Genomic DNA, 26,539 nt, shown 5'->3' with positions numbered 1-26,539 from the left:
AAGATAAAAATGGTTCCTTGTTCATATCGAAGTCACCGCTGGAAAGGAGGGAACAAATGAAAAAGCATGAGCACAACACTACTTTCATCAACATGAAAATCTTAAAATAAGTCAGATTGATGAAAGTATTAGATCACGTAGACACCTCTGCCCGCACCTAACTTTAAAATTGCCTCATCGATCTATGACTTATTTAAGACCATATTTTAAAGAAATACATCTCTCCCAAAAATTACAGTGAGAGAATTTGAACAATATAGTCAGCTGTGTGAATATTACCTTATGAGTTTCAGTGACATTTTATAATTGTATAGCAAGCAGTAATCTTTTACTTTTCATAATGAAGGAAAACTATTTTGAATACTCGGAGCCTACCACTGATAGGTAGTGAAGTATATGGAAATTGGACAGTTTATTTTTTTAATGAATGAAAAAATTAAAGCAAAAGAAAGTAAAAAGTTTGATGTAATTCAATTTAAATCCTGATCTCTTTGGGAGCCCTCCTGGATTCTCAGATCCTGGCTCAGACAGCAAATGGCAGTAATGGCCAGGAAGGTCTTTGAACATATTTATCTTGTGCGACAATTGCATCCTTGGGAGGCCATTCTCACAGCCACTCATACCTTAATCACCTCATGCTCAATTCCTTGAAATGTTTTACATCAGGGGTGTCAAACTGCCGGCCCATGGGCCAAATGCGTCATGCCGAAATTGCGCCCACCCCAGCTCCAGCAATGGGAAAAAAGTCGCAATATGTTCTGACACGTCATGTGACATTGTGAGTTTGAAACCCCTCTTCTACATGGTGCTTCCCCTGAAGACCACTCAGATGTCACAACTGGTTTAGAATGTGACTACACAAGCGGTTATGGCTGTGCCTCTTTTTCCATGTAAGATTTCTACTCTACCAGTTTTAGAGGATACTAGCTGATTTCTGGGTGCAGTTCAGCATATTCTCTTATTGAGCACTGAGTGGCCTAGGACGTGGTTATCTACATAGCAGTCTTTCTCTTGTCATGTCTCCCTGTTCAATAAAATCTCTAAGGTTTGTCACATTTCACACCCCAATTATAAAGCACCGTGATCTTGTGGGACCTAGGCAGTATTTATTTATTTTATTTGTTAAATTTATTTGCCGCCTCTATACATTCTGTGTAGCTGTATTGTCTTGTGAAACAATGAACTTCATGTGACTCCAGTGCTGTTGAGATTTTTAAAGTCGTGGATGTCTGACTCTTCCAATACAGATAGGAGTGGTTCATTGATTTACTCACTGGCAGTTTATTTCTTTTTGTTAACAATAGTTTAAAGTTGGTAAATTTCCAGGCCATCTATTATTATCATCAGTTTTTGTATTTTATTACTTCTGTAGAAGTTTAAATCCTAACATGTAAACCCAAACTTTCTTCAGTGGTTGAGGCAGTTTAGAAATTGATAGATGAAAAATTCTCAGAATATTATATACTGATTTTGAATGAATCAATAACAGTTACGCTATAAAATACACAAATATTTTATTTCTCATTACGTGTCATTTGTTTTTTTTAGAATTGGCTTGATTCTTCAAAGGAAATCAAGAAGCAAATTCACAGTAAGTGCTCTAGTCATATCTCTTATTGTCACGCTACAGGTAGTCCTTGATATATGACTGTTCATTTAACAATAATCTGGAATTACAATGGCCTCAGAAAGGGTGCTTTAGAGCAGTGTTTTTCAACCTTTTTTGGGCAAAGGCACACTTGTTTCATGAAAAAAATCACGAGGCACTCCACCATTAGAAAATGTTAAAAAATTTAACTCTGTGCCTATATTGACTATATATAAAGTAATTCTCTTGAATAGGAATCAAATAAACACAAAGAAAGTATTTTATAATTACTTTTCAATTTTTCCCACGGCACACCAGGCAACATCTCGCGGCACACTAGTGTGCCGCGGAACAGTGGTTGAAAAACACTGCTTTAGAGCCTGTAAAGTATTTCTGGTTGTCACATAATGTTGCATCAATAACTCCCATGGTCATGTGATTGTGATATGGATGCTTGTTCTCACAGCTGGTTGCTAAGCACTGCATGATCATGTGATCGCCATTGCACTCTTTCTTGCTGGATTCCCCAAAAAATCCTTCTCATCTCTGGGGGCTGGAAGCTGAATTTTTTTGGTGGGGTTCAGAAATGGAGCTGAATGAGTTATCTTCCATGCACTGGATTTGGATTTTAGCTCCTTCTTGTTTCTGGAGGATGGCTGAAAGAGCTGCCTGCCAAAGGATTTCAGCTCCCCTCTATGCATGGGGTATAAAAATGGGGCTGAAATCATGAGTTTTTCTTTTTGTTTTTATTGCCTAAATACAAAAAACAGGTGGCTCCCTTCTATGCTTTAAGGCTTAGATTATATTTAATTTTGTCAAATGTCCTTATGTAATGTTGCATTTTAAATGACTTTTATAATAAAGCCACAAGGTAATATAATAAAAAGTTGCAGAAGTTTATAATACTCTATTTACTGAATTTATAAGTACGTTAAGATTAAGATTGCTAGAAATCTTCATCAGTGTGTGCAGTGTTAAATAATCTAGATCTTTCAGTCTAAATAAGAAGAATTAGATTAAATCTTTATCAGTATATAATGTCTTAGGATCTGGTGAATTTTCCAAGTTATCTGTTAGAAAAGTTCCTAGAAAAATCTGGCTTTTGAAAAGTGAACAGATGCGAATACTTTATTAGTCTGGCACAATACTCCAAAGCTCATTTGGTAAAACTGCATAATCTAATCTGGTATTACCGTAGTACAATGTCTGTTAATCCTATTTTGATTTTCATACAAAGAATACAATAAATTTTTCTCCTCCTTTGTAACTTTTGTGATTGGAACATACTTACAAAGTTGCCTGTTACCTTACCTTTACTAAATACATTTCTTTCATTTTGGTATATTTTAGGTTTATTTATTGTGAGCATTTTGTAAGAGTTGTGAGGCTGCTCATAAGGTGTTATGCAGGCCAATAAACAATATGTACAGTGACCCTTGTTGTCCATGCTTTTTGCCTCCTTTTTGTATATTTATGCATGTGGAAAATGATGAAAGGGCTTTTGTGCATGTTTATAGTACTTGTTTCACAGTCTCATTATCCACTGTTGTTCATCTGGAACAGAAGCGCTGCAAATGGGTGCCACCTGTACAGTCTCTTAATGATTTGCTTGTATAGCAGCTCGGCAGTTTTAACAATTCATTGTTCTGAAGCTATACTGTTGATTATCAATAGAGTAGCCTTAGACAGACCAATCAAATATTTTTAAAATATTTGCAATATGAGAACAAATATCATTATTGAAAAATAATGAAACATATAAAATTTAGAAAAATAAAAAATAGACATAAAAATATGGAGAGATGGAGGGAGAAGTGAATGAAATTGGCTTCCGTTAATCGTAAGCAATGGTTTTCATCTCTGATAATGATTCATATTCTGTTTTAGAGATGACCTCCCATGTGCCTTTGTTAAAACCAAAGGTATTGCTCAAGTTCCTTAAATGATCAATCACCAATAAAAATCAATATTGAAATAGATTAACATTGTCAGAATTGGCTCCAGAAGACATCCAATTTGTGGAATCTCCTTTTTCTATTTCAGAATTCTCTGAAGTTTTCAATACTATTCAGAATGGAAAATCATCTGGCCCTGATGGATTGAAAGGAGATTTTATAAAGAGTTTAAAGAGATTTTAATACCTGAATTTTCATCTTTATGCAATACTTTGCACCAAGGGGATCCTTTACTAGAGTTCTGGAAACAGTCTAGTATAATTTTGATCCTTAAGTTGGGCAAAGATTTCCAGGATTTGGCACCATATAGGCCTATTTCACTTCTTAACATGGTCTGTAAACTGTACACTAAACTGTTAGCTAATCAACTGATTATAGGTAAAATTATTCTTATGGATCAATTTCAAGTCGAAATACATCTGTGCCATCAAGAAATTATTAAACATTATGCAGTGTAGTAAAATTAATCTTCCCTAGCTATTTGTTATTTAGATATATTAAAGGTTTTGGTTCTCAGGAAATACAATTTTTAAAACATTAATTAAATATAAATTTGTAGTTGGTTTTTATAAAATGATTGAACATATTTATGGACCAGACGCTGACAAAAGAAGGGGATGTCACTGCAGATTGTGAAATGACTACGACATGATGAGAGTCCATGTATTTGCTCCATTTTGAATTATCATCAATGCCCATAAATCTCATCCTTTTTGCTGCAGGACCCCCTTTCTTTCTTTGGGCTAAAGGAATATTGACCATAGCATAGGAACCAAAAATATGGAGATGTGAGAGGTCAGGCTTGTGTCCATATAACATGAAATAAGGGGTCTGATTTATCACACTACTCCAAGTGCGGTTGATGATATGGTTAGCATATTTGATAGCTTCACCCCAGTATGGAAGACTGAGGTTAGTATCTTCAAGGAGGCAACACATCATGGTTTGCAGAACTCCATTTCTGCGTTCTGCCACTCCATTCTGAGCCGGAGTGTAAGGAGCTGAGGTCTGGTGTAGTATCCCATTCTTACGCATCCAGTCCTGGAAACGCTGAGACATGAATTCAGCACCACGATCACTCTGAATTCTGGCGATGCTGACTTCGAATTGGGTATAGACAAGATTGGCAAAGTCTTTAAAGATCTGAAAGGTCTCAGATTTTTCTCTCATAGGAAATACATAACCATATCTAGAGTAATTATCAACAATTGTCAAGAAATATCTTTTACCACCAATTGTTGGTGCAAAAGGACCCACTATGTTGGTGTGTACCAAATCAAAAATGCGTGTTGACAGGTGTGTAGCGCGTTTTGGAATTGCTGCTGCTTTGGATTTGGCTTTCTTGCAGACAGCACAGTCCAGGAACACCTTACACCCCTTTAGATCCAAACCTCTTGCGAACTCTGGCATCTTCTTCAGAACATGGAAACTGGCATGACCCAATCTTCTATGCCACTTATGGATACACCTGGAATGCAAAGGTTTACCTGTTAGTGAATTCTCAACATTAGCATTTTTATTAGGAACCTCAGGCTTGCTGTGAGCAACCTGTGTCTTATTTGTCTTCTTGTTGGCTTTAGGAGCCTTTGGAGTAGCAACAGGATCTCTCTCTGGGACATCTCTCACTGGGCCTGTGCTCTCCCTTATTGGAACTGGTATACTTGCCTGCTCTTGCGGCTTAGAATTTGGCTTTATATAATAAACACCACCAATCAACATTGTTTCAGCAACAATATCTCCATCTTTAACTACATAACTTGCTTTTTCGAGATGATGGACCTGGAATTTTGACACCCTAGACAAGTGACTCTGACTAAGCAAACTACTATTAGCTGATGGTACGTAGTAAACATCAGGAATGAATGCACCGAGCTCTTCAATATAGACAGTTCCTTTTCCCATGACCTGAACAGGATGATTTGAAAAAGAGTACAGTTCACGAAGTTCAGGTTCAGGCTCGTGCATCTCTGTGTAAAGCTCTTTTCTGTAGGTAACATGTAACGCTGCTCCACTGTCCAAAGTCCAAAGTAGGCGTCTGTCGTACTCTGGTTGAGGCTGTGGATCGTTGGTTACAACCAATGTGGCAAGTGGAGCTTGAGGATCACGCCTGGGACCACGACCACGACCTTGTCGTCTGCCTCTACCTCTGCCTCCTCTGGAATCTGTTCCTCTGGGCTGGTACATGACGGGCGCTGGGAACCGTTGGGAACAATCCCGGGTGGCATGTCCCACACGATTGCAGATGTAGCATCTTGGCATTCTTGGAACGTAGGCCCTTCCACGGAAGGGACGCCTCACTGAAGCCTTCGATGCAGGTGGTTCCCTTAAATGTGGTGCGGCTTGCTGAAGTGCCTCTTCGGTTAAAATTCTGCATACATGATCCACTCTGCGTTGAGCAATAGGCACTTGATTAATCTTAGAAATAGCGTCTTTCCATTCATAATTCAAAGAGTTAATGATAATGCTGATCATTTGAAAGTCATCTATAGGATAGCCTTTTTCACCCAGTTCTTTTCTTATTCCTTTCATTTTAGTTAAGTGTTCTCCGATATGCTCACCAGGTTTTAATCTAGAACCATGGAACTCGGACAAAAGCAAACATGTAGACTCAATGGACGCAGGCCGGTAACATGCCTCTAATTGAGCCCAAATTTGTTGGGCAGTTGCATCTTGTGAAAATGTGAGCTGCAATTCAGTGTCCATGGACATCAATAATGTTCTGCATGCTCTATTATTCAAGTCCCATATGTCAGGAGGCCATGGCTGGGCAGGAGGATTAAACACCATCACATGGGTACCTTCTCTACGAAGCAAAAGTCCAACTTCACTGACCCATGCCCTGTAATTCTGTCCTGACCACTTCAGTTTTGAATCACCAGCCAGTGGTACAATAGAGGGTGCCTGTTGAGGAACATGCAATTGGGGTACTGACTGCAGGTTGTGCAATTGGGACTTGGCCTGCAGGAGGCGCTGGTTGTGCAGGCTGTGCCATCCGGACATAACCAGCAGGGGGCACCAGTGGTGCCTGAGCCAGGGCCTGCGGCAGTTGCATTGAAGCTGCTACAGGTACTGGTGCTGGGGGTGGCTGTACTTGAGCTGCAATACCACCCTGGCCAGCAGAAGGTGCTGGCGCTTGAGCTGCTACAGTAAGTTGGCCTGCAGTCAGCACTGGCCTTTGTATTTGAGGAACCAGTGGAGGCTGCACTTGGGGTGAAGGCTGCTGTGCTCCATCTGAGACAGGAACTTTAATAGTAGCAGGCTTAATAGGCATTCTAGCTGAAGCTCCCAATGAATGAGGAGGTGTGGCAGCTTGGAGTGATGCCTGCTGAAGGGACATCTGTGAAAATGCATTCTGCATTCTTTGACACAGAAGACAGTCAGGCTCCAATTCGTCTGACACAAGATCCCACTGTGGGCGTGCCTCTGTCTTTGAGGAAGAAGGCAAAATGGCGATTCCTTGTGGGTGTGGCTTTGCTTGTGAAGAGGGAGGCAAAATAACTGATTCTGACAACTGAATGCCTGCAGAGGCTCTCCCATGCTTTTTATACAATGCTGCACACAACTTTGCGTTTAGCAGCTCCTGCTCAAAAACTGCAATTTGTTCATAATAACTTTGCAAAGCCTTCTCCTGCACAGTTTGCTCAGGGCTTGGAGGATAATAGCTCACCTCCTTCCCTAGTGAAGCCTTAGGTCTAGCACCAAATCTCTCATAATCAGCCTGATCCCCATGAGCAGAGGTTACTGCTGGGGCATCAGCTTGAGAGTCTGTAAAAACAGAAAACAGTGAAACTGACCTTGGCTCAGAGGCTGCTTCTCCAAGATGTGTAGCCGATGCCAACGGAGTCTGTAAACTTGAAGGGATATCTCTCTGTGAAACAGCTTCCTCCTCCTCAGCAGACAGATAACCGGCCTTCTTCTTTCTCCTATTTCTCGGCATATTTGCAGCAAATAATCACAGCCTCCTCAGTGCCGGACTAACTGCCTGGCTAATTGCCTATCAATAAATCTTGAAAATAAAAATAAACCATCCTCTGCTACCAAATGTCGCGGAACAATTAACAGTCCGATCAGAGGTGGATGGACCGTGGTTCATTTGCATGGTCAATATCAAAGAAAAGAAATCCAAAACATGTTCTATAGTAAAATTTGTTTAATGAGAAAACAAAAGACCTAGACTGACTACATTCTCTCATCAGGCAGAAGAACATAGTAAGGTAGTAACTGTGAGAACTTTTTTTAGGCATGCGCACAACACTGTTTAAAACCAAAACATTGGCTGGACATAGCTGGAGTCACTATGGTTACATGATAAGATAATACACAGGTGCAGAGCAGAAAGAGATGTACACTTAGGAATGAGCGAAGCTGGCAAAACTAAAAAACACACAGTGACACTAAAGTTAATAGTTATGATTCAGATCCCATTACAAATTTAAGTGTTGCTGTTTATCGCCTTTATTATCCAACCTAGCCACAGAAGTGTTAGCAATAGCATTTAGATCCAGTAATCAGATTTGTGGGATGAAAAGAGGAGGGGGAGACATAGCTTTTAAATCTATTTTCAGATTATATATTTTTGACTCTCTTGAACAATTGTTACTTAGCCACTAAGAAGGAACTAAAGGAATTTGCAGAGGTGTCAGGACAATGAGTTAATTTTCATAAATCACATCTGATGCTTTTTCATACTGTCCCAAAAATTCTAAGGAAACTTTCATACTCTTAGAGATTCCAGTTATATAAATATTTTTAAAATATTTACAATTTGCTATTACTAAAATATCAACAATACCTATATAGCTATATATCTATTGATAGATATAAATCTATTAATACAAAAAACTATATGCAAAAAACAGCATGCAAAAAATTAAGAAATTGGGCTTTAAAATATTTCAATGTTTTAGATGAATTGCAGCAGTACTGTAAAGATGAAGATCTTATATGGCTTATCTTTTTATTTCAGTGCCTTCCAGTGGTAATTCCAGTATAGACTTTAAGACATTGGGATGGGGGCAGGGGGAAGAATGCTTACGCTTTCATGCAAAATAATTGACAGTAAATAAAAGGATTATATATAGACCTCAGACACAGGGAGATTCATTAATCTCAAATGGTATGGACAAAACAATTTAAAAGCTGGCATATTAGTAATTTTACAATATATACACAATTTTCTTACAAAAGAATTTTCTTCCATCTTTACTGTCTTCATTTTTTCCTGTTTGTGGATTAAAATAATGTTTACTCGGAATGTTTTCATTTTTTTGTCCCATGTATTCTCTGTGGAATGTGCTAAATGTAGATTTGCCATGGCAGTTCACCTTTAATGTGAAGTTTTACCCACCTGATCCTTCACAATTAACAGAAGAAATCACCAGGTATGCTATTAAGCATTATTGAATTGAATTCCTGCATTATTTAGGGTCTCTTGGAAAATCTGTAAAATGTTACAGTTCATAAGCCTAAAGAAAATGGCCAAATGCAAAAAAAGCTATTAGCTGCTATTGTGTTTGATTTCTAATATTTTTTGTAAATCTAGTATAGAAATGTATATACAAATAATTACTGCAGATAATTTAGGAAAAACTAATCATCTAATGGTAATGTTTTTATTGAAAAAAGAGGAACAGGTTAAAGCAGAAAAGCAACAATATTGAATCCACTGCAGGGATTCAAAATATAGATCATAACCTGGATAAGCCAGGGAGGAAACACTATTGAAAGAATACTTCAGTAAATCATTTTTTAGTTGAATGAAGAGATTTCTTGGTGATAGAAAATGTTCTCAGATGATGTAACTCTGACATTTCTATGGTTATGTTCTTTAATTAGAATCTATACCTTTTCAAGACAACTGCATGCAGTTTTTCATCTCATCTGCTAACAGAATAGTTTATTCTAGTTGTGTCCCAGTTAGGGAATATTTAGAACAGTTATTAGAGTCATATGATAATAGGTTTTTCTACATTTGCCTAAATATTTAAAAACTAGTAGTCAGAATAATTGCGCTAAGGCTTCACTGAAAGTATAATTTCCAGCTTTATATGAAAAATAGGTTGTGCTTGGAGTTTTTTTTGCAGTTATTAAAATATAACCTTTTTATTATAAATATTTTCTGTGTTTGCAGATTACTTTTTATGTAGATTTTTAAAATGTTAAAAATAGAGAAGAATATTAGGGTTATTGTGTGGAAAAATAAAAGGAAGGCATATTATGAATGATTACTACCTTGAGGTACTTATAATGTAATGAAGGGACTAGGATAAAAAGGTAACAAATAAATAATATTTGTCAGACAGTTATCATTGTTTTTCCCCCCAGGTACTTTCTTTGTTTGCAGCTTCGTCAGGATATTGCTTCTGGACGTCTACCATGTTCTTTTGTGACCCATGCTCTACTTGGTTCATATACTTTACAAGCGGAGTTAGGTGACTTTGATCCTGAGGAGCATAATAGTGGTTACATACAGGAATTCCAGTTTGCACCTAACCAGACAAAAGAGTTGGAGGAGAAAGTAGTAGAATTACACAAGACACACAGGTGCGCCATGTTCCATGTAAAGCATATGGAAAAAAGTTCATAGGAAAAAAGGAACTTAAAAATGCAAGATATTTTTCAGCTTCGATATGGTTATAAAATTATTTCTAAGTACTATTTGGAAATTTTAAAACTAAGGTGACTAGAAACTAGGGATTCCCCCTCCCCCACATCTTGATTACATCACAGAAGCTCAAGAGTACAAAAAAGATGTTCGATAATGCAGGAGGTATATTTGAGACAAACATCCTTATTACTTCATTAGAATTTTCATAAAAGTAGTAGCCCTGGCTATTTTCATTTTGAGAGATAATACAGTTTGAATCCCTCAAGAGCAAGTTCAGTTCTTTTTTTCTTGCTTAAATAGTAGATGTTTGAAAAACACCAGGGCATTTCCCTTTATTGTTTGAGCTTTTAAAATTATCAAAATGTTGGTAACCAACTATCAGGTATTGATGTAACAGTTTTTTGCATGCCTGTGCCTGTGTGTTTCTACTCCAGCATGTTTTGATAGTTTTCACAAATGCAAAGACTGGAAGCTATTATATTTGAAAAGAGACTCTCCTTCAGCATGTATAATACAGTGTTTGAGATCAGATGTTTAAAATGGACTCACAGCAGTGCTACCCCTTGCAAAAACTGGCCATATCTAGAAACAAAGTACTGGCTTAGATAGACCATAGTCCGGGTAGCAAGACCCATGTCAGTGATGGCGAACCTTTTAGAGACCGAGTGCCCAAACCACAACCCACTTATTTATTGCAAAGTGCCAGATGTGCATCAGCATTATGGTGCCCTTGGGGGGGTCAGCGAGGCGCTTCTGAGTGCCGCCTCTGGCATGCAAAAACCAGGGGCACAAAAATGGGCCACCGTGTTACAAGACGCTGCACCACGCAAGAACGGGTCAGGGCTAGTGAGTATCATGCAGGCACTAGCCCCGCCCCGTTTGCAGCATGCGCATGCTCGCGGCCCCGTGCACGCACGCATGCAAAATGCTTCCCCCTCCCTTTTCTTCCAGCACTAATCGACAATGGTTGGTGACCTCTGCTGTACCACCTCTACTTGAGCTTGCTAGTCGGCCACTTCACCTCCTTTGTGCTGGACGGGGCTCCTGCTCTGGGCGGCGGTGGTGGCCTGATGGACCTGCTGCTGCCAGCAGTGGTGCGCGTGCCAACAGAGAGGGCTCTGAGTGCCACCTCTGGCATGCGTGCCATAGGTTCGCCACCACTGGCCTATGTTTTTATATAATAATAATAATAACACAACATAACATAATATTGGTTTTTTATGTTTCTTTTCTAAATATTTGCAGAGGTTTGACTCCAGCACAGGCAGATTCCCAATTCATAGAAAACGCCAAGCGACTATCTATGTATGGAGTGGATTTACACCATGCTAAGGTATTAGTCAATATTTCTATAGAAAAAAAAATTTATTTAGAAAATATGGTAGAGTCGTGTTCTTAAAAATACCTATTGTACATTATACATGATGTTGTTGTTTGTGAGGAAAGGCAGAGAGTTTTGTTGCTGGTGCCAAAGCAACCTGAAAGGAGACTTGATTAGAATACGGGAAGTAGATATGTGATGCAGTTTCTGGCAGATGTGTGAATCAGTCTAAATCCACCCTCTATGTATATATTCTTTTATATATTCTCTTTCTTCTGCTTGAAAGATAGGGATATTTGGAGAACAATTTGAAATTCATATTAGATATTTTAGGCTTGTTTTAATGAAGAGCAGTATTTTCTGAACAGCATTCTCCTGCTATATTCTCTCCGCCAACATACACAAGCAAATGCAGAATTGTTGCTTTTCCCACGATCATACTATTGGGGGAAAAGCAACTTTCCCCAGTGCTGCTGTTTCTGTAGTAGGTGGGAAGAGAGAAGTGATGATGTTTGCACACAATACCATTTCTAGTCCCAGATTCTGTAAATTGGCTGTGGGGTTGCCTTTACTATTACAGGTTTTGGAATTTAGAGATCAGTGTTTTGTTTTTTTCTAACTGGTTTGCTGGAGAAGATTCTACTGAATCAGAGCCATCTCCAGCAAGTCATTGTAAATCCTGGAATGGCAAAACTCCTATTTCATCCTCTCCTTACCCAATAAAGAAAACAAATTGCCACTCCAGAACTTTTATTAGCCTATTGGCATTTGAAAAAAAAAAAAAATCCGAGCACTTGCCCCAAAGGGATATTTGTGAAACTGCCAAGCTGCTATTCACCCAGTACACTTAAAAGACCATTGTTAACAGTATTAATGAAAGATTATCATGCTGGCAGTTTCACTACTAAGAAATTTTCCTTACTTTTATAAGCATATTGCTGCAATTGGTACAATGGAGGAGATGGGGAAGTAGTGAACGTTCAAGAATGATCTGGAAAAGTAGGAGGGATGAATGAAAATTCCAGAGAGCAAGTATTATACACACCTTGTGGCATATAGAAGTGTGTATATGTTTGCATTTCCCCCTGAAATTTTGTCTATAAAATACTTTATTGTAAAAAACCTAGGTTCTCCCATGCTTTAGTTTTATTTATTTATTTATTTATTTATTAGTTTTTATAAACCGCCCTTCTCCCGAGGGACTCGGGGCGGTGTACAGAGGAAGGAATGTATACAGATTGAACAATAAAAATAATAAGAAACACTAATGAAAACAAACTGGGACCCCAATTAACGCTATCATGCCAGGCCGGACTGCTGGAACAGGAAAGTTTTTAAGTCGCGACGGAAGGTACGGAGGTCAGGGGCCATCCGGATTTCGGTTGGTAAGCTGTTCCAGAGGGCTGGCGCACCTACTGAGAATGCCCTCCCCCTGGGGGCCACCAGCCGACATTCCTTGAGCGGTGGCACCCTGAGGAGGCCCTCTCTGTGGGAGCGCACAGGACGGTGGGGTGCTGACATTGGCAGAAGGTGCTCCCGTAGGTAGTCCGGACCCATGCCATGTAGGGCTTTGTATGTCATTGTTAGCACCTTGAACTTCACACGGAAGGCAACCGGAAGCCAGTGCAGCGCACGGAGGAGAGGTGTGATATGGGAGTATCGGGAGGCTCCCAAGAGTGTCCGTGCCGCCGCACTTTGCACCAGTTGAAGCTTCCGAGTGGATCTCAAGGGCAGCCCCATGTAGAGAGCGTTACAATAGTCTAGGCGAGAGGTCACAAGGGCATGGGTGACTGTACGTAAGGAATCCAGGTCCAGATAAGGCCGTAGTTGGCGAACTAGTCGAACCCGGGAGAAGGCCCCCTTGGTCACAGCTCCTATGTGGTCTTCCAGGGAGAGCTGCGAGTCTAGGAGGACACCCAGGTTGCGGGCCCTATCAACAGGGGGAAGTAACTTGTCCCCAATGTTAAGCAGTGGGACGTTCTGAATATCCTGGCTTGCCGGTACGTACAGCCATTCAGTCTTGTCCGGGTTCAGTTGAAGCCTGTTTCTCCCCATCCATTCCCGGACCGCTTTCAGGCAGCGGGACATCACGTCTAGGGCATCACTGATATTGTTTGGAGTTGAGATAAAAAGCTGGGTGTCATCAGCATACTGATGGTACCCTACTCCAAAACTGCGAATGATCTCACCCAGCGGTTTCATGTAGATGTTGAACAGGAGAGGCGAGAGGACCGACCCCTGAGGGACTCCGCAAGCGAGAGGCCTCGGGGTCGACCTCTGTCCCCCTGTCAGCACCGACTGCGAGCGACCCTGGAGAAAGGAGGAGAACCAACGCAGAACCATTTTGAAGCAGGATGGGTCTCCTCTACTAATAGGAAAACTACTAGCCAAATATTTGCTAGTTAATGACTTGAAATATTAAGTACAATATTGCATACTACAAAATTGAATGGATTAAACAATATATTGCTGATTATTGTTCATTAAAACCTTTTAAAAATGTGTTTTTGTTTTCATTCATATGATGGATTTCTATCTTCTGCGCACTGTTTTGATATAGTATATCCAACTTTATATAACAAGGCAATGACTTCTATTATTTTACAGTATTTCCATTATCAACTGCCTATCTGTCCATTTCTGAAGTATTTTGTTAGATTCAGTATTGTTGCTCAGCTAAGTTTCTATGCCTTTTAGGATAATCTTCTCTACTCTTGGTGTCTCATTGTCTGCCTGCCTGCATGTATTCCTATTGTAATCAGGTTGAAATTGCTTTCATTCTCAATTTGACAGGATTCTGAAGGTGTGGATATCATGTTGGGGGTTTGTGCCAATGGGTTACTCATTTACAAAGACAGACTTCGAATAAATCGTTTTGCATGGCCCAAAATTTTGAAGATTTCTTATAAACGCAGTAATTTCTATATTAAAATCCGACCAACCGAAGTAAGTACATGGATATCACGATTCACACATTAGAAATTATATGAATACATGTCAGGTAGTTCAACAGTTCATGGTGCGATATATGTCTTCCTGGTAAAGTGTTGTTTTTTTAAATCATACTAGATCTGTTGAAGAGCCAGTGTAAAGCAGCCATAGCTACTCAAAGGCTTCTTTCAGCTGGTGCATGTCCTTCCTTAGATGTTCTCTATATTGAATATATCTAAAAACATATTTTCCAGCGCTTTGATATTTCTCCAGCAGTTTGTTTTTGTATTGCTTCATATTTCAGAATCATACACCAGATCAGATCCATAAGTAATGAACAATAAGACCTGTTTTTAAAACATTTGGTGCTCACTAATAATGCACGAGCAATTAAAAAGATTCCAAATGTCATTCAAAAAATAGTTCTACAAATGAATTAGTATGTAATCTAATGAATTGTAGACTTGCTTTTTGACACTTACCCAGATGTGTACTGTATGCAAGTCATTAAATCAGTGCAAAGCTTAATTGTACAAAAATAAATGCATGTTTTTGCTTGAACATTAACTATAACAGGAAATGGATATAGACGCTATTATTTTCATTCTTAATTATTTCTGACCAGTTCCTACTTTGCAGCAATTTTGTCTTGTTTAGAAATAGCTTTCCTGTATGTTGAATGTTATGGAAAAGACTTCCACGAAAGCGCTGATCTAGTCATCTTTACTTACATTATGTTTGAATTGTAGCATCTGAGTGAGGCCTCTGAGCCTTTGGTTTAGAGTAGTTAATGAAATTGCATACTAAGAGATGATGATGATGACAGTAATGGTGATGATTTTTTTATTTAGCTCAAGGTGTCCTGTTTCCGCCCCCCCCCCAAACAGTGTAAGGTGGATTGGGCTAAGAGAGAGTGACTGGCTCAAAGTCACCAGGCCTAGAACTCAGTCTTCTGGTTTCTAGCTCAGCACCTTAACCACTGCACCAAGTGACTGAAAATGATTACATTAAGTTTAAAAGTAAATGAAATCAAATGCTAACAAAAATTAATCCCCACTGATTTAATATAACATACTATTTGATAAGATAGAGCAAGTACAATTGGAACTGTAATCTTTATTTTTTAAAATAAATTTTAGTTTGCATATGAAGCGCAGTAAAATGAACATATTTTTCTACAACATTTATAATGCTTATTGAAAGAAAACAATTTCTGAAAAGTTACCAGTAGGATTTTGGGAACCACCCAGTAAAAGCCTTCAAAACAGATTTATAAACACTGGGGAGGGATGTTCTTAGTTTAGTTTAGTTTAGTTTAGTTTAGTTTATTGAATTTATATACCGCCCTTTTCCCATAGGACTCAGGGCGGTTTACAAAGTATTTAAAAACATCAATACAATACAAAAGTTAAAGACAGTTAAAATAATTAAATTTAATCCCTGAACAAATATAAAACCCCATTTAAAAACTCTCAGCCTGGGCCGGAAAGCTCAAAGAGCCAGGTTAGTGAATCTTATCCCATTTTACCACCTTTCTTGCTGCAATTGTTAAGTGAATCCCTGCGGTTGTCAAGCCAGCAACACGGTCGTTAAGTGAATCTGGCTTCCCTTAGGTCACAAAAGGGGATAACACATGACCCCGGGACACTGCAGCCATCATAAACAGGAGTCAGCTGCCAAGCGTCTGAATTTTTGATCACGAGACCATGGGGATGGCTGCAACAGTCGTAAGGGTGAAAAACGGTAATAAATCACTTTTTTTTCCCAAGCCATGGTCACTTCTTTATTTTCCTTAACTATTAGTGTCTGTAATTGAGGGCAGTAATGAAAATTAATCATAATAAGAAATATAATATTGAAAATGAGGTCTAAACAGCTAGCCAAAACAGTTTTCAAAAATTGTATTAATTTGATTGTGTGATTTTTTCCCCCCAGCTGGAACAGTTTGAAAGTACTATTGGCTTCAAGCTGCCAAATCATAGGGCTGCAAAAAGATTATGGAAGGTTTGTGTGGAGCATCATACTTTTTATAGGTAAAACTTAACATTTTTAATTAATGGGTTATGGGATTTCCATGGCTTTTATGTTTTCGATGAAAAGTTTTGAAATAGAAATGCCCCCTGAGCTTTTCATAAATGAGTTTCTTTTTACCGTGTGACAAAAATACATATTCCTTATAATTCCTTTCAGTTGTGTATGTCTCAATGCAGTTTGATTTGGTCCTAATTTATTCCCTTGGTCTGTTATGACATGGTGTTTAAAGTGTAAAATCCTTTGTTTTGCAAAATGATAACTCACCTAACCTATTAAAAAAATAACAAAACAAAAGGCCCTTAGTTTTTCCCCTCAAACTATATGCTGGATTTTTCTCCTAAAATATTGTTATGATAGAATAAATGATCAGTTGATATATATTTTTTAGTTATCTGTAATATGACACAATGGGTCCCATCATGGTTGTTTGCAAAACGTTTATGCTAGGCAATCTGAAACTTATTGATAGATACCTATGGCATCTATCAATAGTAGAAATAAATAATTGACTCAATAAATAGAATGAAAGGGTTCTGATAAAAATAGATATTTGTTTTGAATCCTAATATTCTCCCGTCTTTAAGTTGCATTTCTTCAATATTTTTTTGCCTTCATTATAGTTGATTCTCTTTGTTTCCTTTGATAAAAGTGTAGGCTGCAATAAGTTAGCTATGGCAATATAGAATATTAATTTTGTTAGAGGGGAATTCGCCACAGAATTTTGAGTGAAAATAATACTGCCTGATTTCTGCAGACAGAAAGTGCTACTACTGTTCATTGGCTTTTTGACCTGCAACCCATATCTACTTTTTGCTTTCCAGTGAAAGCTTCAGCAGACAAATTATTGGACTCAAGAACTAGATATTTATCCCAGGCTTCTTTTTCCTCCCTTCTGGGAATTCAGTTTTACCTGCTATTCATTTTTCTTACTTAAAAATGCTAGTTTGTCCAATTTACTTTTATTTTTAATTAATTATTAAAATCATTCACATATACACTGTTGCAATTTAAATCATTAGGGTTTGATTATACACTTTATGGAAGACTGCCCTTATATATGATCAAGAACTCCCAAGCATAGAATGCAACACATATGTTTGAAGGAGCTAAGTGATCATGTTAAGCTTATTTGCTACATCTGTTCTACAGGAGTTAGGTTGTTTTCATTCTAGTTTAAGGAGCTAGTTTTAGCTTCTAAAACCTTAAGTGGTTTAAGACAAGGTTATCTGAAAGAGGATGCCTATCAATATCAAACTGCCCAGCATATGGGTTCTGTTTTCATTCATTCCTGTAAATGATTTCACTGGGGAAGAAAATTAAATGGTGCTGGGTGATTGCAACTCACAGCTGTGTGCAAATGAAACTCAGTATCTGCATTTGTGCATCTTGTTGATTAGTCTCATTTTGTCATATTTAAAAGCCTGCTCAGGGTGGCAGAAAATACTGGGACCTTGAAAGCATTAATGCTAAAGACTTTTTGATTCAATCTTTATCCAAGAATAATCCAGAAACCAACAAAGCTTTATTAGAGGTGGAAGACAAGAAAAAAAAAACCTAACAGTAGGAAAAAGGAGAGTGAACTGCACAAAATGCAGAAAACCTACTATCATGTTAATAGCTTCTGGCATAACCATTTTAATTATACAGAAAAATTTGTCAGAAAAAATGTTCTAGAATAATTTTTTTCCATTTGGAAGCATTGGTAATCTTATTGGAAAGAAGCAAAGCTCTGCAAGGAATGACTTGGTATTGAGGAGAAATTGATACTCTTTATGAGGCTTTAACAGATCTAACAGATCCTAAATCATTTGTTTTGTCTTCTGTTTATTATTAGGTAGTTTTTACATCTGCTATATTAAACTTACATATCACTTGAATTCTGGATTGCAAACATGTCCTTCTAAGATTGCATACTTTTTCCAGAATTGCCCATTTTGTGCCTGAATCCACATTTTTAACAGAATAAAAGATTTTTAGGACAACATTAGAGCTAAAGACTGTTAATTAAATTGTGGTTTACTGACCACAATTGGGACCAACAACTCCATCATTAAACAAAGTGGTCGCTAAGAGGGAAGTCATGTGACTGGACATTTGCCACTCCCCTCCTCCACTTTGGAGGTCATTCTAGAGGTGCTGGGAGAATTACTGACCAGAGTAATCAGTTTCATATCTTCAGTTTTTGTTTGCTTCCTAACCGTTCGTTCCCCAGCACTTTGGAATGCTTATCCCAGCAATGGGATAATTAGCAAGAAGGAAATTAATGTTTGTATTTACTTTCATTGGAGGGTAAGGAATTACAAGAGAGTAAGGAGGTGCACAATGGGGCATACACATTGGGAGTAGTGCACTGATGCCAGCATACTATGCAAGCAGCCTGCTTTATTTCCCACTCCCCAATCTCTGCTTTGCAAGGTGGAGGGAATGGGTCAGGTACAGGTGAGATTGCCTACAGAAATTGATATTTTCTTTTCTTTTTCCCCTTGTGGATCAGAGAGTTTGGAGTAAGGGATTATGAGAGAATAAGCAGGCACATTATCGGGAATTGTGGCATGCTCACAACTGCTAATGCCAGTACAGTGCTTTCAGTGCATGCCTTCTTACTCTGTTGTAATCCCATTCTCTCAATCTTTGCTCAGCAAGGAGGAAAAAACAAGTCAGACACTCGATAGTACTATCGGTAATGGTGGTCACATGAATGAGGGATGCTGCACAGGTTGTAAATGTAGGCATTAGTCTTGAAGTTAGTTTTGTCAGAACCATTGTCATTTCAGTCACTGAACACAGCAATTGGTGAGGAGCATCTGTATTCAATCTAGTAACTGACTAATGCTTTAGATTATAACCATTAGAAATCTTAATCTGTTCTAATCTCTTTTTCCCTGAAGATAATTAACATGAGGAATAAGCTTACTGGCACTAGTATGCAATCTACCCATAATAAAAATGCTTTCCAGACAATACATAAAGAAATGTTCATAACAGGAGTCTTATTGCTACAACATATTAAGGCAGAAATCTTGATTTTCTAATTGTAGATGCCACTGAATTACAACTTTCATCATACTACATATTTAGCTGGCTGGGGCTGCTGAGAGTTGTATTTCAGAACCTGTGAAAATTTTTATAGCCCTAAAGCAGGGGTAGGCAACCTCAGCTCTTTTATGACTCATGGACTTCAACTCCCAGAATTCTTGAGTCAGCTGACTCAGGAATTCTGGGAGTTGAAGTCCACGAGTCATAAAAGAGCCGAGGTTGCCTACCCCTGCCCTAAAGAAACTTGTTTGGTCCTAGATGAAGTAAAAATGACTTTCCATGAAGCAATGATTAGCAATCGATAATGGATAAGGCTGCTAATGGGACCAGGGATACCAATGGAATGTCCTACGAAGAGCTATTCTCCCTGGTGAAGATGTCAGACATTCAGGCCATGATTGCCAACTGTTCTTCAAATAGGAATCATTTGTCCAGAAAACTGATTAAATTGTGTACAGGGTTTGATTGGGGTAGTGCAACACATCCAGCTTCAAAACCTAAGGGCCCAAAAGTCACTCAGTCTTGCTAGGGTTGAGCTGAAGCTTGTTCTCCATCCAAATTCCCACAGTCCCAGAATTATAATGTGTGCTAGTTGTGGCCTTTCTTGAATCAAGTGGCTTTACTTACAGCCACTCATGCCTGTGTCACTTCACAGCAGGATTTTCATGGGATTACCTCTAAAGATCATCCTTGAAGTTTCAGCTGGTGTAATTATGTCTGTTCTAAGGTTTACCCATATAATACCATTATTGCTGCGAGTTAAGGTGCTGGTTGTCACCTTTAAATCTTAACTGGTTTAGGGCTGGGATACCCCTGTGGCTGCCTTCTCTGAACTGAATCTGGTCTTGATCTGAGGTTACAGTACTTTTCTTTCATTATTTTCCTTTCCTTTCACTCCATAGCTTAAAAGCATTTGAAATCTTGCTCTAGCACATGAATTACAATTTTTGGCAGCAATTTTATAATAAAATGTCATCCTTCTTGTCATAAAAAAGTAAAATATGAGGCAGTCTTGCCACATACAGTATGTTACATATGGACAAAAGGCAATATTAAGAAAGAGAATATTTTCAGAAATGTATAGACTGTTTTATAATTCCTAGAAATCAGTTGGTATAATTTATTAAAGAAAAAATGAGGTACTGTGTTTAGTGATTATTCTTTTAACGTTTGGAAGTGACCTTGTTCACTTTTTCATGATTGTAGGCTTGTATCACCAGAACAGCCTCCAAAAGCCAAATTTCTGACACTGGGCTCCAAGTTCCGTTACAGTGGACGTACTCAAGCACAAACACGCCAGGCTAGCAATCTTATAGATAGACCTGCCCCATACTTTGAACGGACATCAAGCAAACGAATTTCCAGGAGTCTTGATGGTGGTAAGAGCTGGACAGAAACTATAGTGATTTTCTTATTTATTCCCTATAAATGAATCTTATACATTGGAACAGTTGTAACCCTGTTTGTCTTTTAGCTTTCATGTAGCCAGTACATTTTTCAAAAGTCTTGACAAACCTGTTTTTAAGAGAGAAATCCTACTGAACCTGTTCTTTAAGATAGAAATGCTACTTTTTCAGTAGAAATACTACTTTTTTCAGTATATAATGGATTGGATTGGATTAAAAAATGTATTGAAAAATGGTTCCATAGAAATTGCCTCTACTTCCTCTTGCAGAACTGTGGCTGACAAACTGCTTGTCCATGGTTTGTTTGTAGCTAAGCATCTTATCCAAATTCAAAAAGGAAAATTGGCCAATTCAAAATTAATTGGAGAATTTAGCCCAAATTAACTGATCTTTTTTCTGTGTATGGACAATACAGTTAACCAAACATACCACAAAGAGTAATTTATATGCTGCTATTTGAGTCATTAGACATGGGAACATTCAGCAGTAAATCAGAAGCTTAGGTAATTAATTTATACAGCAGTTTTCACTCATATTCATGCACAAATATGCAGAAATAGGACATGTTGTAAATACTGCAACTATAACATTTTTTACTGTGATAAAATATTGTTTTTATATTATACATATATAAAATGTATCTAGTCATATTGATTCTGATTGTAACATTTGTTTATAGTCAAATGTTATTGTAATTTTATTATAATTCTATCTTACTGTGTTTTATCTCCCCTTTGCAAAACTTCATTGACATAGCATATTTTCTCAAACTACATGATATCATAGTCCCCTAAAATAATAAACTCCACCCACCCCACATGAATAAACTTATTTCATTGGTGTTAATGTGGGTAAGAAAGAAGTATACCACTTCTTGTAATTAAATTTTAATTTCTATATCAGTTTTGTATAGATGTCAGATTTGTAGGACAGCAGCTGCCTTGTCCAGGTTTACACAGGCCAAATGAAGAGCAAAGTCCAGAGTGAGCTTTGACATTACTCCCAGTTAACCATATAATGCTAACCTGGTTTATAAAAAATACGACCCCCGTACAGTTGCTTTTTGACCACCAGGTACTCTGAACCCTGATGTACCCACTTATCTTGGTGGAATGCTTGTTTGTTTTTAAAGGAAATGAGTCAGAATTCATCTGAAAACTAATAAGGGAGTTTTTTAAAATATATTTTTGCAGCTCCAGTAGGCATTGTAGACCAGAGTCTGCTAAAGGACTTTCCTGTTGCTGCTGGTGAGAGGACCTTTGAAATAACTGGACAGTACAAGTTAAAAGACGAGGAAGGCAGAGATGTGGATGGAGGAATTACTAAAATGTCACAATTAGAAGATGGAAAGGTATGATTGTTGAAAATCAATTTTGTACAAATAACATTAAATTTGAATGCTACCTAAGTTCTAGTAGTTATATTGTAGCTTCAAATTCTATGGCTGTTTTTATGACTATTACCAGCCTACGTAGGAGAAGGTGAGGACTAGTATACTGACTAGCATAACATGAGATCAGATTATGATCTACCTCTTAGGGTTTTAAACCATTGAATAACTGTTGGAATAGAAAACGTTTGTACTTTAATAATTAAATATTCACAATTCTAAATATTTAACTGCTTTGTAAGACTGATTTAAAATCTGGAAGTTTCTCAAGATCTATAATTAGAAGCATTGTGTGTCCTTGTGCTGCCGTCTCCCCTTCTGCTAAAGCTTTGAATGTCTGTCTGTTTCCATTTACACTGCTCTTCACAGACAACAAAAAGCTGTTTGAGATGTCATAATCCAAATGTTTGGATTGTATGTTGTTTAATTAGATAACAAATGGGGCTTATAAATGTTTATGCATTCATATTCTAACAGTACTGCTCATCCTATTTCTGAATAAAAATTCTCACTAACAAATTTCTCCCTTTCCCCTTCTCCATGTTTTCCTTCTGCTTACAAATACATCTTTATATTATGGTCATGGTCTGCATCTGAGACTAGACTTTCTCTACCACCGTACTCCTCCCATTTTGCTTTTTCTCCTCTCCCCCTTCTCTCTGTATTTTATGCACTTATGCATCAGTTTTCACCTTCCATTCATTCCCTTTCATCCTGTTCCTCAAACTTAATTGATATTCATGAAATTGACATGCTTTTTAGATATTTTAGATCATGTTGTTGTTGGTGGTGGTATTAGCTGCGAAGTCGTGTCCGACCCATCGCGACCCTATGAACAACGTTCCTCCAGGCCTTCCTGTCCTCTACCATAAATCCGCACGGAGAGCAGGAATTCTCAGTCCTTTGGCTGAAAAGCCAGAAAGTAATAGAAATAAAGACAAATCATTTACCTACTAGTAGCTTGTAGCCCATGGGGGGGCATTTTTTTCCTTCTTGCAATAGATAGAGAAGCTGATAAAATTACTGAAAATGAAGATGCTGTGTCTACAGTATTTAGTTTGAGAAAATGGATTTCTTTAGTTTCCCTGCATGGTTTGATAAGGATAGCTGCATTGGACTTCCTAGTTTTACAGGAGTGTACATCTTTCTTCCCCACTTGGTGTTCAGCAGTATCTTTCTGGTACCTCTCTCTCATTTTTTCCTTTCTTTCACATTATTTGTGTCATTTCTCCTTGCTTTCTAATCAGTTCCTTTGTCACTCACATTGTCCCTTCCTATCCTTCTGTTGCAACCTGGAGCCTAAAGCAACTTCTCTGAATGTTTTTAATGGCGCTACTCTAACAGACAAAGCAAAGGAAGAGAAGGTGTGTAACTTTGTTGCCTAATTGTCTTTTATATAAATTTGCTTACCCGTGTTTAGAGGTAATCTGTACTTCCAGAATGAGGCCAAGGTGGCTGTGTATTTAGTGCCATCTATTGATACATGATCATCTATATAAATTCTCCAGTATTAAAAAGTAGATACCGTAAATAGTGTGATTTACTTGATACTATTCTTAGAGAAGTTTTACAACACAAGCCATATTAAGATGTTTCCTAGTATGTTTAGAAACTCCCAAATCAAAAATTGCACTGGTAAAAACTGGCCATCAGATTTCAGAAATGCAATCTTAGGCTATTGGAGGGTCTCAGATTTCACACTCCTAAATTAAATAAACTCTTTTTACATTGAAGTTTTGCTTCATGCTTGTAGCAATCACGTCTATTCAAACCTATGCACTTAGGTGCTATTCTTATGGTATATCTCTTCCAAAATGGATTAGGCCAAGACATTCCCAGAGATGAAAATACAACTTGCCAAACAAGCAACTGGCCTTAAGATATAATATTCTGTAAATTGTTTAGCATTCCTTAGTTGTTTGGAGAATAATTGAACTGGTTTCCTTTAATATGTGATCTCTCTTCCTATTTCTGTTAGATATTTCTGCCTTTTTCTTTCAGATACTAGTGTCTCATTTTGACAAATACTCAAAAGGCTTTGTTCAAATGAAACAATAAGCTGTTGTATATTATGATTAGAACAAGGCTTTATACAATACAAGTTTGTGTGCTATCCCTTCCTCCAGCCCAGCTATAGAAGGAGGGCAAAAGCGTTTATTTTCACTTATAATAAACCACAGTCTTAGTTAGGGTTTGCCGATACAAACCAACTTCAAAGCAAATTCTTCCTGTTGTCCATAAACGACTTTTCAAAACTGATTTGGGGAATTGTTCAACAGGGGTCACAGGTTAGTAATTCAATAGCTAAACCTGATTTTCTTTTTGTCATGTCATGACAAAGCTGCATATGACTTTTGAAACTTTAGTTGTGGCTTATTAAGAGTTTTCCAAAACTCTAGAAACTTATTAGAACTTATTAAACCCATTGAAAAGCAAACTTGTTAGAACTTATTAAACCTATTGAAAAGCAAACGTATTAAATATACTTATATTTAATTAAATGTTAATGAAACAAAAGCATTAATCATGAATCTATCCTATATTGCATCTTGTGTGCCACTCATATCAAATATAACCCTTGGGCCAGAAAAAGAACTGAGATTATAGTCTTGAATTTTGAATACAGTACATTTAAAGCGTGAATTATATTTCAGTGTTAATCAGAATGTGAAACAATATTTCTTCAGGGAATGGGGGGATTGGGGGAATTTAACTTTGAAAAAGAATTAGAACTGAAGCCAGTGTTTACCAGAGAACACATAAATATATATCTCTTTGATATGGGCAAATGTTAAATGTGCTAATCTTGTTGAAAGTATCTTGTCAGTTGTATTTGGCATTATGTTTGAATAATATTTTGTAAGTGAGAGGGCCATAATTTTCTGTGCTACCTCTGCTCTGGTGTTTACATTGGCCCCACTCCATCTGCTCCAACATGGATCATACAAAATCAATAATTTCCTGAGGAATTAAATGTTAATTAATTAAATGTTAAACTTTCTGATTTTTTTTTCTGGTTATAATTGCTCTACAAATCTTTGGATTTAAATTTTCTCTCCAGTGTTATCCAGAGCAGATTCTAAATCAGTAAGATTAACTACCAGATTTTTAGAATACAAAATGCTATAGGTTAACAAGAGTTTCCAGATGCCCTCTCTTGACTGGCAAGGGGAGAAATGATTCAATATATAACAACAAACCATAGTTCAATATTATATGAGTGAGCTATGTATTTGTGTATTTTCAGTCTGTCTACTCCAGTAATGTCTTACTGTTAATGCAGATTGACTGCATCTAAAGATGGCTTGTGTTTCTTCTCCTGTAAAGGACTGCCAACCAGTTGCAAATGGTGGTTTGCACTATTGCCTTATGTAAGGAATAGGCTTCAAAACCCAATTATGAGAGGCAGATGGTCTATTTCAACCATTTTGGAAGTATACCTAACACTTAAAACACTTTTAAAATTCAATGCAACAATCAGTTTCATGCTTAAAAATGGACAACTACACCATGCCAAAATAGCTTGAATTTGAAATATTTTGCACTTATCTAGATAAATATTATTAATAGTAATGATAAATAGGTATTAAAATAAAATAATTCATTGAAATGTATGATGGGTGGGAGAGCTGCAAGTTAAAATCCTAACCTGAGTTTGACATTCACATGTACCAAGATCAAATTTATCAATTTGTTTTGGACTTGAATGACCTCTGTTGATTTCAAACATTTTTTAACAAAACAAAATCTTGAGAGACTATTTTATAGAGCATAGACAGCAGACTTTATTCTAATTATATTGTAATTATAATAGCTCACTCAGAAAGTTGAAAACTCAAAAACTTATTTTTTCAAACTATTCTGTTTTTAAAACTCCTTTAAAGTTATGGATAAAAATTACTAATATAGAGTTCTGTCTGTAGAATGACAGAATTTCCATTTCGGCCATTGTGCTGTAGGTAGATGACTAGTAGTTTAATTTTGTTGTTGTTGTTAGCTGCGAAGTCGTGTCCGACCCATCGCGACCCTATGGACAACATTCCTCCAGGCCTTCCTGTCCTCTACCATCTTCTGGAGTCCATTTAAGCTCACACCTACTGCTTCAGTGACTCCATCCAGCCACCTCATTCTCTGTCATCCCCTTCTTCTATTGCCCTCGATCTTTCCCAGCATTAGGCTCTTCTCCAGTGAGTCCTTCCTTCTCATTAGGTGGCCAAAGTATTTGAGTTTTAGTAGTTTAATACATTGACCAATATCTGAAGCCAATACAT

At 37.6% G+C, this 26,539-nt stretch overlaps 1 protein-coding gene across 5 annotated transcripts in view; it reads left to right on the top strand.

Moving 5' to 3' along the window:
• The window catches only part of EPB41L2 (erythrocyte membrane protein band 4.1 like 2), a 100,036-nt gene that overhangs the window by 55,182 nt on the left and 18,315 nt on the right, over positions 1-26,539 (top strand). For 4 of the 5 annotated variants that reach the window (XM_081312872.1, XM_081312873.1, XM_081312870.1 and 1 more), the window contains exons 5-12: positions 1,549-1,591; positions 8,849-8,924; positions 9,868-10,086; positions 11,396-11,483; positions 14,265-14,417; positions 16,338-16,435; positions 20,679-20,851; positions 22,072-22,229. In XM_081312872.1, the coding sequence (XP_081168998.1) occupies positions 1,549-1,591; positions 8,849-8,924; positions 9,868-10,086; positions 11,396-11,483; positions 14,265-14,417; positions 16,338-16,435; positions 20,679-20,851; positions 22,072-22,229 (1,008 nt within the window). The remainder of the gene's footprint in view (positions 1-1,548; positions 1,592-8,848; positions 8,925-9,867; positions 10,087-11,395; positions 11,484-14,264; positions 14,418-16,337; positions 16,436-20,678; positions 20,852-22,071; positions 22,230-26,539) is intronic. The other variant, XM_081312871.1, reaches the window with a different exon arrangement.

The sequence above is a fragment of the Vipera berus genome, assembly GCF_964194415.1.
Source record: "Vipera berus genome assembly, chromosome: 1".
Taxonomy (NCBI): domain Eukaryota; kingdom Metazoa; phylum Chordata; class Lepidosauria; order Squamata; family Viperidae; genus Vipera; species Vipera berus.
This window is presented reverse-complemented; position numbering and strand designations above follow the sequence as displayed.